The sequence below is a fragment of the Benincasa hispida genome, chromosome 3, assembly GCF_027475165.1.
Source record: "Benincasa hispida cultivar pf3 chromosome 3, pf3_genome.v1.1, whole genome shotgun sequence".
NCBI classification, from domain to species: Eukaryota; Viridiplantae; Streptophyta; class Magnoliopsida; order Cucurbitales; family Cucurbitaceae; genus Benincasa; species Benincasa hispida.
Genome location: NC_143480.1, coordinates 50,154,133 through 50,169,536, shown reverse-complemented (window position 1 = coordinate 50,169,536; position 15,404 = coordinate 50,154,133). Strand labels below are relative to the sequence as shown.

Below are 15,404 nucleotides of genomic sequence, written 5' to 3'. Positions count from 1 at the left end.
GTGCGGATAATAGGGTTAGATTCTTTAACTCTTATTTTATTTTTAAAAATTAAAAGAAAAATATCAATTTATACCCCTGAAGTTTAGGTGTTATATTAATGTAAACCCTAAATTAATATTTTCCATAGCGTTTTTTCAACGCTATAAAAAGTCCGTTTTGATAGCGTGTACATGATGCTATAAAAACTTTTCATAGTGTTAAAAAAATGCTATTGAAACATTTTGATAACCTTTTTTATAGCGTTTGAAAAGCGCAATCAAAATGTTTCACTAGTGTTTGTTCAAATGCTAAAAAACGTTATTGAAACTTTTTTATAGCACTTTTCCAACGTTATAAAAAACACTATCAAAATGTTTCAATAGTATTTTTAATAACATTTTAAAAATTCTATAAAAGAGTTTTCATAACGTTTTATAAATGTTGTCGTAGCTGATGTTATTAACAGTCCTCGATTTTCCATAACGTTTTTGTACAACTATTAATATTGCTATAGAAAGTTGACATACGATAGCTTTAATTCCATATTATGGAAACATTTCATTCTATTGGAAAAAGTATCATCAAAAGTTTTTGTTGCAATAAAAAAATGTTATAAAAGACGTTCTATAGCGATTTTAGACATGCTATTAAAAGTCCCTTATTTTTATTAGCATTTTTTCTTCGTAATGGAAAAAAACTATAAATACCCCATGTTCAAGCACAAATTTTAATGTTAATGAACTTTCTATAGCATTTTTTGTAATAGTAAAAACAATGTTAGATCTTTAATAGCACTTATTAATAACATTTTTTTGTTTTATAATTTATTTGGCAAAGATTATTGTAGAATTAATTATAAACATATATTATATAAGTCGCTTACCCATATTGTTGTCTAGACGAAGAAAGATGTAGTTCACATTTTATCCAAATCTACAATCATAATTATAACCAAAATCTTCAATTTATGGCACATAAAAGATATAAAACACTAAAAGGTTTGATATAGTCATCAAAAGTATGTTCCAATAAAGTTCTTACCTAAAAGAACAAGTTGTAAATTCTTAATCCAAATAAAACAACTACATATATAATCCCAAAAAATTGATACAATCAAAAGAGATGTTTAGATTATAGCGATACCAAAATTCTCCGACAAAAAATATGTAGCTTTGATATTTGCCGTCATATCAATCACCTAATAAAAAATAAAACAAAATAGTTTTCATAAATTATCATGATCTACCTCTAATAATAGATCAGCTAACGAACTAAATAAATACTTAATTCACAAAATAGTAAATAAATTTTCTTACATAGTTTGACTTTATCCATTGGCCATGCAACAGTAATGCCCACAACATTGTCAATAACAACAATGTCAGATGTAGGCCTCCATAAGTAGGAATTTGGTATTTTCATCATATCAACCAACACACAAACTGCAATTGGGCCAAGAGGTATGTGATGGACAAGGATTGATGGATCATTGGAAGACCATCTACCTTCAGCAACGACTTCTCCTGAACCGACCCAATCTAGCAGCAAACACTTATAGGGAGTCTTGGTAGTAACACTCTTTTTCACCAACAATATGGTTAGAAAATTTTTAAACAATAATAATTTTGAATACTAAATGAATAGAAAATTTATAAATGAATTTACTGGTGGGGAATTTAGGATTGGAGCTGGAATATCTATCTATGCTATACTCTAATAGGATTATTAGAATTTTGTTCGCTCATTTTTTCTTATAGAAACAACTAGGGATGTTTGTGGGTTGGGTTGGGTTGGATTTAGGGATATTTTAGGCCTAACCCCATGTTTTGGTTTGTGTATTTTTCTAACCCACACTAACCTTTGTTAAATTATGAACTCAAACCAAACTAACCCATAAAAAATGGGTTGGGTTAGTTTGGTTCCATCGATTCTCTTTAAAAAAAACTTGAGAGGATCTTAGTTCTTTACTCATGATCCCATATGGAAAATGTTAAATACCCTAATAATGTTCAAAGATATGAATCAACTATATAATATTTATTAAAATAAAAGAAACATACATGGAATCAAATTAAAATACGATTTACCAATAAAAATGCTAACACATAAGATTCCACAATAACAATATCCAAAATCTATAATAACAAAATAAGTCTCTAAAATTCACAAGAAAGACTATAATATCTACAAAATTCAAAATAAAGACAACAATATTTTCAAATGTCTACAAAATTCATAAATAAGACTATAATGTCTACAAAAGTCTTCAAAATCCATAAATACGACTGTAGTATCCACAAAATCCACTGAAAAGAGCAATCCATTAACAGCAACCAATAGACTTGAACGTGATAAAACTTGCTCTTTGAACCTTAAACAAGATTTTTAAAAAAATAAATTATATAAGAATATTATTACAATTTCAATATATTAATATAGAGTAAATATAAAAAATAACACTACTTGATAAAGCTTGATCACAAGTTTCCAATTCTTCAGTTTGTGGAGTAAGATCTAATAATATCAACTTCGTACATAGCCAATTTTGTGTACATATTAAAGCCTCCTCCATCTTAGAACTTAAATAACTTCTTAAAAGAGTTAAGTATTCTATCTCCTGTATAAAATGTTGATTCATAAGTAACTGTTGACACTGGTACGACTAAGACATCTTGAGCAACTTCTGATAAAACTTTGTATTTGGGAGCATTTAATTTCCATCAATTCAAAATATCAAAATTTTCGGTCATATCCTCATTAAGTTTTGAAAAATATCTTTCCACATCATTTCTTATTTCATTCAAAATTTTCTTTTTTCTTCTTCGTTTGTATTCTAACTGTAAATCCATTTCCATATCATCACAATCCTCACTTATTTCAACTATGTGACATGGTTGTTCAAAAGTATGACCACTGGAATCACTTGTCATAAAAAACTCATACAATTGCATCAAACTAACTTTCACCTCATCAGTCATTATTCTAGCAACTTCATCTCCATAGATACATATGAAACAAAAGGACACATAATCCAACTTATATCGTGGATCAAGCACAATAGGTAGAAACAACACTTTGTTCATCTTGTCAAGAGATCCCCAATACTTATCAAATTTCATTCTCATATTGGAAGCCATAGTATATATCACACTATTTATATTTTGTCTCCAACCTATTTACTGTCGTTGAACCCCACAAAGTTCATGAAAAAATGTATTAGAAGTGACATAAGTTGAATCACTAACCTTCAATGTAAGATCATAGAATATCTTAAAAAATTTGACAAATGTTCTAACATGGTTCCAATCGGCTAAGGTCAGTGGCCCCTTTCTTTTCTTTCCATTCTCATCTTCAGTAAAGTGATGTACAACATATTCATCGTCTTCTTCTAAGCATTGAAAAGTCTTTTCAAATTTTAAAGCATGATCAAGCATAAAAAATGTTAAATTCCAATTTGTAGACACATCCAGACAAACAAGGGTTTTAGATTCAATATTTTCATGTCCAACATACTCTAAAAAAAAATTCAATCGCTTAGGAGAAGATCTAATATATCTTACAACATTTCGCACACTAGCTATCGAATCATCAATTCTTTCCTCCCATCATTGACAATCAAGTTCATAATATGAGCACAACATCTCATGTGCAATAATTCATCATCCAAAATAAGAAACTTCTAAGTCTTTAGTTTTCTCTTCATATATGAGATTTTTGAATCATTTGAAGTTGCATTATCAACAGTAATTGAAAAAACTTTATCAATGCCCCAATCCAATAAACAACATTCAATTATTTTACCAATTGTCTCTCCCTTATGATTAGGCACTTGACAAAAATTCAATATTCTTTTCTGTAAATTCCATTCAGAATTAACAAAATGTGTTATAAGAAGCATGTAATTGATGTTTTGTAAGGAAGTCCAAGTATCTGTTGTTAGTCTCACTCTTTGACCACTTTTGGTTAAAATTGATTTCGAATTTTTTTTTTTTTATCCACATACAGTTGATAAATATCCTTAGCAATTTTGATTCTTGAAGGAATATCAAACTTAGGACATACAACATTAGAAATTTCTTTAAACCCCTCTGTCTCTACAAATCTAAATGGTATCTCAGACAATACTAGCATCTTAGCACATGCATTTCTAACTTTTTGTTGACTAAAGGTAATAGACAAAAAATTGATATTGATAGCACCTTTAACAACAGTTTCATTCGGTTGAAACTTTAACATGGTTTACCCTTTAGGTTGCTCTCTAAATAGATAATTATTGCATTTTTTTTCCCAAATGCTTCCATAAGGTACTAGTTCCACATGAAGAAGTGTCACAAATGTAATCTTTATCACAATAGTTACATTTTCATTTTATACCTTCGATGTTAGACCTTTCCATCTTTGTAAAGTGATCCGACACTGAAGACAATGGCCTAGCAGGTTTTCTCTTGCCAATGATTGTCATTGTTGATGGTTTAGTACATGCATCGATATTTATAGGTAGTGATTTATTGTCAATCAACTCACTATTTTCCATCTACAATATTAATAAATAAAGAAATACAAAAAAAGACTGTGAGCATAGGTGAACCATGAAGCAACGAGAAATATAAAGATATAAATGAAAAAGAAAAAGAGAGCTTAGTGGCTAACTAATGAGGCAGTGATTGTGACAATGTGAAAGCAAAGAAACGATGTGAAGTAACGACATAACGTGAAGGTGAATGACGGTGGGGAATGAACCAACATGATTGACTGACTACAGCGTGAAATTGACGGGGGATAATGAACCGATGGTGAAGAAACGGTTGTGAAGAAACATGATTACGATGGTGAAGAAGAAGATGTCGAACGATGGAAGCAATGTCGACGGAAGATCGAGAAACGTAAACGATGGAGACGTGAAGAGAGGAAGACGTGAAGCGATGGAGATGGAAGACGGAGACGATGGGAATATGAAATGGCCACAAACAACTGGAGAGAAGAAAACGGAGACATGGAGAGAAGAAGATGGAGACGGTCACAGACGTGGGACGTTCCTCACGAATCCCCAATGGCAATGTGTCGAGCGCTCGCTAGGTGTCTACCGCCTGATGCTGAAACTGAAAGGTTGAAACTCGAACGTTGTGAAACCCTCAAAAAATGGGCTAGGTCATGGGCTATTTGGGTCGGTTTGGTTCGACTCAACTTTCTACCCTCTAAATCTGCAAATCGAACCGACCTGGTCAAGCTTATTTTAAAAAAAAAAAAAAAAAATACCCCAAACCAAACCAATTTTTTTTAGAACCAACTCAAATCAGGTGGATTAGATTGGGTTACTTGGTTTTTTCGAGTCTTCAGTTTTTTTTTAACACCCCTAGAAACAACATATTGAAAATATTATATAAAATACAATTTAAATAGATAAAGAGAGTTAGGACAAATTTACTTTGTCCTTTTTTCAATAGCATGCTTTGGATATTTTTTTTCTTCTATTTAATTGACCACAGTACTCTGAATAAATATCTAAAAAAGATTGAAAATGAAACTCACCAGAAATTGAAGCTTCAACAAAATAGTAAAGTACTTTATCAACAAAATCACCCAAAAATAAGTTAATTATTCTTTGGACCATTGTCTCCTATATTTTAAAAGGCTCTTTGATGTCATAAACCTTCCAAGGATGTACCTGAAATGGTGAAGTTGCATCATTAACAATAAATATCAATCCTAATCTAATATAAAAATGATGAAACAATCTCGTCTTTCGAATTGTCAACTTCTTTTGTACTTAATTGGTGTTGGTTTCTTATTTTAGTAGTGGGAAGAAAAATAGAGTGGACATTAAAAACTTTGGTGGCTGCAAAGTCAATCTAGTTTGTTCTATAAATCTAAATATGCTTGACATATATGGTTAATTGTTTAGGTTTAAATTGATATAGTACTTAGTCTAGGATTTAAATTAGTACAATCTCTAAAATTTAGGGGTATAAATTTATATTTACCTAAAAATAAATAATTAAAATTAATTAGTGACATTTAATAAATGTCATAAATCGATGATATTTATGACATTTACAAACTGTCATAAAAAAACCAAAATCCGGAAACTAGTTTCCTACAAAAAAAAAAAAAAAAAAACGCGCATTTTTTCATTAATGACATTTTTTTTCACCCCCCTCTCAATTTGGATGTACCCTTATGTCATGGAAACCCCATGTTTGTTGTAGTTATTTTACTTTTTCTAGTGCCTAAGTTTTAAGAGTAATTATTTTCTAGGATAGAACAGACAACCTTTCTTATTGAAGCAACACCTTGTTTACAAGATTCAATGAACTCTTTTTTGTGGAGTCAATCGATCACCAATGAACTTTTAAATGGTAGAGAAGTCTTATGAGAGAAAAGTGTTAATGGATCAAGTAAAATTCCAATTTGGAAAATATACATATTATAAACTTTATTTATGATCATTTGAATAATCATGTCTCTTCTTTAAGTTGATTAAAAAAATGGAAAAAAAATTACATTCTTTCACGAAAGAATGTAAATTGAAAAGATGTAACTCTAAATAAAGAGCCACATACCATTTATTCAAATATTTTTCCAATATATACCTACTTTTTTTTCACAATTGAAATATGGCACAAAGTTCATTAGTGGTTTATACAATTTAAATTCCTCACCTATTTTTAAAAATTAGAACAAGTAGTTTACATTTTTTTAAGTCCAATAATTTGATTCGAATTTATTACCTTGAGAATAGATCTATTATGTTAGTTAAATTAGGTTGATGTTACCATTAAAACAAATACTTTTACCATTTGTTTTTTTATCAAACTTTAAACTTTCAAAAACTCAGATTAATTAGATTTATGGTGTAGAATTAGATTTTAATTAGGTAAAATGGGGTGTTTTCAACTTATTTAGGTAAAAGGGATTTTTTTTTTTTGTCTTTATCCGAATGGGTCTCTTGCCCAGACGCATTCTAGATTATTTTATTATTATTTCTTTTGCACATTAAAAAAAAAAGGTGTGAATGCATTTGTTGAACAGATACATTCAATGGATGTCAAAAGTGAATGAATGCGTCTAAAACGCATTCATGCGCAAAAAAAATAATAAAATAATCCAGAATGCGAGGACGCATTCTGATAAAGACAAAAAAAAACACCATTTTTATCTAAATAAGTTGAAAAGATCCTCTTTTACCTAATTAAAATCTAATTCCAGCCCAAAAATCTAATTAACCCTTCAAACTCCAATCAAACCATATCTCTAATCAATCAAATTATTTGAAGACAAAAACATGAACATATCAATAAAATAATAATATTTAAAATGTCTCATCTTTTGACAATTTTATACATTAAACAGCAATTAATTAAAGCAGTTAAAAACGTGAACTATTGAAGGCATCCACGTGGCCCCATAAAAGAATTGAGTGGGACAGATAAGCATTATTATGTCCCATGAGGCCATGATTTATATAAAGTCAAGGGTAATTTGGTCATTTTGAAGAAAGAAAAAAAAAAGAGAAAGAATAATAAATTGCAAAAGGTCGTCTCCCAAGTCCCACCGGCCACCGGCCTAGCCTGGGCTTGCTCATGCACAAAATTACCATCACTATTTATTTCACATTAAAAAAACCATCACTATTCAATTTATTTTATTACAAAATGTAATGTTGGACCATATACAATTACGTTGAGGTTCTTCTAGCCATTCATATATAAACTATTCAAACCTAGGGAGAATTCAAATTAGACATTACAATGGTGAGACTACATTAGTACATAGGTAGATTGGGCACATCGCGATATGCTAAAACATTAATGAGGATTCTTTTTCTTTTGAATTGGTGGAGAAAATAACGGATTGTAGTGTATTTAAAAAATACTGTTGTTGACAATGTTTCTATGTATTCTTTCTATCTTTCAAGTTTGAAAAGAAAAGTTAACATTGATGTCAACATGTTACGTTTACATGACATACAACGACAAATTCGTTTAGAGGGAAAAGAATGTGACTTGCAAAAGAAAAAAATCTGCAAAGTGTGGTGTTTGTTACAGGCATCTTGATGTCTAAATTGGAGAGTGAAAGAGTTTGAAAGCTTTAAGGATTTGAGAATGATAATTGACTAACTTTCTGAGAGTCATATTGATGTACTTAAAGGAAAAGTTTGGCCTAGAGTGTCCAAACCAAGATTTCAAAATCGAATTAAGCTAATTCTCAAGGTAATTGGGCAAGAGTATGTGTTTAACAGACCCCATTCACTAGAATGAGAGCCTCGACTTCGACCTTGGCCAAGGTCGAGTAGGTGACTCAAACTATCTTCTTCTCTACGCCCATTTAGGGTCCTGGAGTGTGAGTTTTGGATCGAGTCTCACCCTTTTCATGGTTGATTCATTTTGAATTGGCCTAATATCAATTATGCCATTTGGTATAAAATTATCCATAACAGTTAACTTTTTTATAATATCAATCACAATTAAAAAGGAAATGCATGCATCATAGTCATCCTATTCTATTGTTGTGTGTACTTCTACTTTTATCTTTATATTCGCAAAGTCTAAAAGGTTGCAAAGTTGGGATTGGTTATGTTTTGATTGAGAATTCTCTTATATTTATGAACTTTTGGATGTTTACATTTAGTGAATGACTTAGGACGGTGTGGCATGAAAGAAATAATATTCTTCACAATAAACAAAAAATAGTATTTCTTGTGATCCACAAGTTGACCAAGTCTTATTTGAACAATTGAAAATGAGATTCTAGTTTAAATTAAAGCACAAAAGGTGTTATCCACTATTTCTAAGCACCATTTCGACTAGGGAAAAAGACAACTATTATTGTGTTTGATTTAGAAGCTAGTGTTTAGTTTCTAAATTAAAGAAAGCTTAGCCATCAAAGTAGTTCAATGAAAAATCTATGTTGATGTTTAATTCTACCATCTACCATCTCACTAAAGTCAAAAATACTTTACAAGTGTCATAATGAGTTGATGATCGAAAATATACAACGATTTGATTAAGTCTTGCTAAGAAATGATGATCAAATGAATGTTGCACACTGTCAACAAGTAATAATATAAACAGTATCATTCCAAGTATCATTTACCAAGAAATCATTTTGCCACCAAAAGCGTAACCAAATAAAAAGTAGTTGGAGGTTGGTTGATGTAATTTAAAAATACATAATAATAGAAAACATGAGATTCAATTTGAGTTTCAACCCTTAGGATAAGCAATGGTTCGCACTACCTTTTACATTATAAACTAGGTTAAACTTCTATTCAGTCTTGGTTTCAAGCACTCTTAAAAGTCTAATTAATCAAACCTATATGTTTATGGCTAATTATAACTTAGATAATTAACACATACACCATTAGTCCTATAGTGTGCATTATGTCTGAGGTCCTATGACATCCTATGTTTAGGCCCTTAGTCCCGCATTCCCTTGAGAAATTTGTATGTTTCCTTAAGTTTCTTAGGATTAAGATTTAACTAGTATGCTAATTTAAATGATCGGTTTAAATTTAACAAGATATTTCATAAAATCAACAATGAAAATAACATAAAGAAGTGGGTGCATGTCATTCAATATCTCAAATTATCTTAATCTTTTTAGGGCATCCACGAGGCTGAATCCCGTAAAGAATTTAATACATAATGAAAAGAATAAATTTTAATTTCATTCCTAAAGAATCCGTGAGTAAAATTTGAATAAATGTTGAATAAAGCAATTGAAAAATTAAAAGAGAAAAAAAACAACTTGGAAATTTGAGAAAATAGTGTTATTCAACCCTTTATTACAATTCTATCTCACAGGTGGATTTAGAGTGGTCGGTGCTCTCTGGCTCGCTTCAATTTTTTTTTTCTAAGGAAAATCTCGCTTCATAATTCTATCTCACATATGGATGTTGATATAAAGCCATAACTTCAGAGAAATTTTCATTTTTGAAATGTTAGACTGAATTGGATATGTGAATCTTCATTGAGGATTGAATTCCCTTGAATTGATGAGCACATAAAATGGTTGAATCGAAAAAATCTGGTTTGTTTACATTTAAGTTGAAAAAATCAAACCCAACAATATGGCCACTTTGAATTTCAACATGTGGAGCATTGTGGTCATATTGACGCCAAAAGGCAAAATTCTTACATTTAAGCAAGAGTTAATTAGTACTTAACAAAAATGACTCTTTTACCTCTAAAATCATTATATAAACATAAAATGATCTCACGTATGTGACATTCTCATTTTTACTTAATTAGACTAATTGAAAATTTATGTTAATAAATTTGTAATTCATTTTTATAAAAAATAACTTCACATTTAAGGAAAATATATACTAAAGTGGTGTCCGATGTAATTCAATTAACATAAAACTTGTACTATCAACTTTAAATAAGAGGTTTTGCTTCTCTCTCATCCTACGTATTGTCAAAAGATTGAAAAAAAAAAACACTTTACAAGTGATATTTCATCATATAGTTGAAAGTTAAGTCACTCTTAAACTCAATTGGAAAGAAGTTTAAACATAAGCATGCTTCATACTATGCATGTGAGCATACTCTATATCATACATGCGGCTGCATCTATATTTCTTTTGAAACCTAACACATAAACATCAATCCCAAACTTCATTAATAAAAAAGTACTTTACCTTAAACCTATTATTGTATAGTTACTAATGCAACTTCACATTTATGTTATTGTGTCACAGGTTGTTCCTCTTCCTTTCAGAAGAAAAAGAAAAAATATGGAGAAAAAAATTCATATCATCTCCACTTGTGATTCTATAATAACATTATTTTTAGAATATATTGTGTGAGCTTCGACAATAATATATCAACTAATGATGTGTCAAAATTTGAAAAAATAAATATATACAATATATATATATATATATATATATATATATATATATATATATATATATATATATCTTACCTCCATTGATTTCTATGTTTACCCTTTTCAAACAAGTTTTTTTTCTTTTCTAAATTTGTGTGAGGAGGGAATTGAACCTCTTACTTGTACAATCTCGAACATTCACTTATTTTCATAAATTTTGAACAAGATAACATATTTATTATATTATTTTTGTTTCATTATTCTTTCTAAGAAAATGATTCACTTCTATTCTTGATGTCTATCTATGAAAAAGTAAAAATATTTGTCACCACGTGGATTGTAGCCACGAAAATCAATAAAAGTGTAACGGTTTATCTTAAAAGTACTACCATCAAAATAATTCAATCATAATTGTTATGATTTTTCTTCGTTCAATCCGAGACTGACCATTGTTCTACTAAAAAAAACTGAGCGCACTGGCTTAAAACACTCACACAGTAGCCGATACATATTGCATAAACTCTGGGTCAATTTCAAGACCTGCCATTGTTTCCGGCGCCAAAACCACCTCCAAATCCACACTTCCATTCCCTTCCCGACCAGGAAATGCCGAGATCTTACCGTCAAACTTATTCGCACCGCCGCTTCGAACCGCCACCGGCTTGCCCCATCCAAAATCATTGTTGTACATCGGAAATCTCGGCGAGCTTCCCATCGTCATCGACGCGCCATCGGAGTTGCCGAGCGGAAACAATCGCGGCTCTTTCTCCCAATCGGCGATGCCACGACGCACCCTCGCGTCGTTGTGCGCCGCCACGTTCCGGTGGAGCAAAGCGCCGCACCAGCCTAAGTCTTTGGAAAGAAGCTCGCCGACCAAAGCGACGGTTGGGATGCTCTGTATTGCGTTTCCGAAGTAAAGCGACGGCATCGGCGGCTGCAGGCGGTGGCGGCAGTTCACGGCCATTCGAAACGTCGTCGTTTTCGTTGGGTTCAGTTTCCTTGCCCTCGTCACCGAACGCCATAACTGCGCACTGAGGGATTGGAAAGAGGAAATTTCCAATTTCCCATCTGAAACGTTGCCGTTCTGCTTTCCGTTAACGATTTTCCAACCGTCATTCGATTGCTTCCCGAAATTCTCGACGGCGTCGCAATTTCCGTTATCCATTCGTTTCCATGGGAAACTAACTCCATTCGCTCTGAATTTCAGCCTCAAAATTGCTTCTCTGCTAAAATGAAAAATTCTCTCCCGCAGCCGTGAATTTCCGGCGAATGTCTCCGTCGGACCACCGGGTGGAAATTTCAAGACTGCCGGCGAGTTAAACGCCGTGTCCCGGCTAAAATCCGGCGACCTAGAGATTTTCCCCTTTCCTAAATTAATCTCTGCAAATGTATTGAAAAAATGCCAGAACGAAGTGCCGTCGGCGACGGAGTGGTTGACGGTGCATCCAATGAAGACGCCATCGGCGAGCTCAGTGACTTGCACCGCGGCCAAAGGCTTATTATGGCCTAAATAACTCAAAGTCCGATCGAAGGCGAAGAATGCCCTGAAGCAAATCGGAACATCAAGAGGAGAAAGAAGTGAGTCGAGCGACAGGTGTTTGGCCTTAGCCTCGATGAAATTGACACCGGCGTCATTACAGACGAGGTAAATAGCGCCGTCGTGGTCGGTGGTGAGGCGGCCGGCGAGGGCAGGAAAGTGAGAGAGAGCGGCGGAGAGAGAGCGTTTGAGAGAGAAAATAAGGTCGGAGAAGGAGGAGGGAGGAGAGGTTAGAAGAACGCCTTTCTGTATGTAGTGACAAGAGAGCATGGGAAGGTCGGAGACAGAGAGCTTGAGTTTTTTAACGGCGGATTTCCGATCGGGGAAGACAGTGGAGTTTGAGAGAATGGCAGTGGATGAAGAAGGCATTGTGAAGTTGAAATTGAAATTGAAATTCAGATTTGGAGAATAATTTGGGAGTGAATTTGAATTTGGAGGTGGGAGTTTTTAGTGTTTATATAGAAGAAGTTTTGGTAGTTAGATTCATGCATTTTGCACACGAGGGTAAGTGGAAAATAGCGACGGGTTTCGAAGGGGGTGATGAATGAAGAACGTGATGACGTGGCATTGAAATTAAATAGAAAAAGGGAAAATATTTAGCTCATGTCTTCCAATTGTGTTTTAACTGCATTTCATTTTATCAGGACTTGGGTCCCCTCCTTGGTTCGTTGACCAAGTGAGGGCTCCGGGATGTGGATAGTATAGGCACATCTAGATAGAGTTTGATTGTTTAGAAGTCGTCAATTTCGAATCTCATTTTTCATTGAGAAACCTTGTTCGATTGCGCTCGGCTTTGGTCCCATCTTTTTCTCTCATGTGAGTCAGAAGCCAAAATTCCTTGGCTCTCCATTGCAAATAGAGCTTTAATTCTGCATGTTTATTTATTTGTAGTTATTTACGATTTTAACTTTAGGGTTTAAAGTAGTGTGCTATATAAACTCTCTAACTCTAGAAGTACCGTTTTGATGTAATTTCTAAAAATATTCTCTCAAATAATATTGTTCTCCCTTAATGAACCACGTATATCTGTGTGTCGATCTTCTCTATCTCTACATTCCTTTTTGTGTTCTTTAATTGTCGATTTCGTAACATATATATATATATATATATATATATATATATATATATTATTTAAGTTTAACATAAGGTGGAAGAATTCCAACCTCTAATGTTAAGGTTGATAACTCATTTTTTTGACAGACGAGTTAGAGGAATACTTGTGCATCTCATCATGTACTGATTAATCTTTGTGCATTCTTCCTTAATTAGTCATAATAAAATAATTTAAAAAAAGAAATAAGAAGTGTTTCAAAGAATTAAGTAAGATGTATAAAGATAGGTGTAGCCTAAGAAATACTTTGAGCTATGTTCACTTTGACAAATAATAGTATATATATATATTTATTGTATGATTGTGCGGTTATGATTATTGTGAACTACACAAATATAAATGGACTCGAAACAGAGGATATATTTTCTCTAGAAAAAAGGAAGGAAATTGAGAGAAAGTGTGTGTTGGATAAGGAGGACAGATGATGGCAGGGGATATATGTAGCAAAATACACAAATAGTGAAATAGACAATCCAACAATAATAATTTAAATGCCTCTCCCTTTTCTACATGTCATATGGTTTCAATGAATTTATCCAATACCATTGTCTAAAATATATCAATGTCAGTTTAGTCTCATTAAAGAAAAAAAAATTCATATTTTACCTGATCACTTAAAAAGTCATCAAGTCAAATTTTTACCTTCTCTGTTTTATTTCCTTTTCTAAGTACAGTAATTTGGAAATGCAGATTCAAATATTAGATTTCTTTCTTAAGACGGTAAATGAAAACTACCTTTTTGTTTATATCATGTTAAGCATGTTTCTTCTATCGTAATTTAATGGTCATGTTTATTGTAATCTTCATTTTTCTCTACTCCACTATAATATTCCATGACGAAGACAAAGTATAACGTGAAAAAAAATAAGATTGCGATAGATATGATCATCGGATTAAAGCTACGATAGAAGAGAAGTCTCTAACATGATATTATATAAAATACGTTAATGCGTTTTAATGTAAGTAGAAGGTTAGTTTTCATTTGTTGTTGGGGGATGGGTTATTAATCATTTAGGGGGTTGGGAATGGGTCATCTATACAAAAATCTAATGTAAATGACAATGTTAATAAATAATGTGTCATTCAAATTAAGATTCTTGTAAAAAAAATGTAGATATGACGATTTGATAAACATTGAGTACTAAAAAAGTCAATTGATTGATTTTGTAATAGTAATTGAATTTTTTAGGACTCTTTCGATAATTATTTTAGTTATTTATTTTTAATAAGTAAAAAGAAAATAAAAATCATGCATAATCTGTTACAAAATTAAAAAAAAAGGATAGAAAATTAGTTTCATGAGTGTGTTTTTGTTTTTGTTTTTGTTTTTTTCTCATTTAAAATAGAAAATAGGTTTGAGATACAAGAGAAATGTTACATAAGCAAAATAAATGTGGAGAGTAGGAAAGTAACGGTCTAGAGAGAGAGAAAATATTTGTTAGAGAGAGTAATGATTTGTGAAAGAATTAAATGATGGAGAGAGAAAATTTGAAGATTGTGAGATATATGTCAAAAGTAAAAATATAAGTAAGAGCAAATAAAGATGAATTCAAGAAAATATTAATTAGATGCCAAAACGATGTTGGGATAGACACTATATCTTTTGGATCAATTACTTCCCTTGAATGAATTTAATAGAATACTAATTAACTAGAAACAATAGTAATAATCAAGTAAGAATACAAGCAATTTTAATGTGGAAAATCTCCTTCAATGTAAGGAATAAAAAACCACATACTAAAGTAAAAATCTTTGCTATAATCAATAATGGGTTATAACAAGTTCTTCCTGGTTACAACTAGAAGCATACACAAAATATCACTACAAGAAAAAGGGACTCTCCTATGTCTAAAATGACTGTTGGGAGATACATCATCAGGAGAGATCTACGTAAGGGCAGTGTCAGGAGTGCTCAATAACTTTAGATGTTGTAAGTGACGCGT

General features: G+C 31.9%; 1 protein-coding gene across 1 annotated transcript; it reads right to left on the bottom strand.

The window, feature by feature from the left end:
- Window positions 1-11,165: 11,165 nt before the first annotated feature.
- LOC120072575 (BAHD acyltransferase DCR-like) lies at window positions 11,166-12,845 on the bottom strand. Its single transcript, XM_039024967.2, has one exon. The coding sequence runs from the start codon at window positions 12,717-12,719 to the stop codon at window positions 11,304-11,306; it is 1,416 nt and encodes a 471-aa protein (XP_038880895.1). The 5' UTR covers window positions 12,720-12,845; the 3' UTR covers window positions 11,166-11,303.
- Window positions 12,846-15,404: the final 2,559 nt, after the last annotated feature.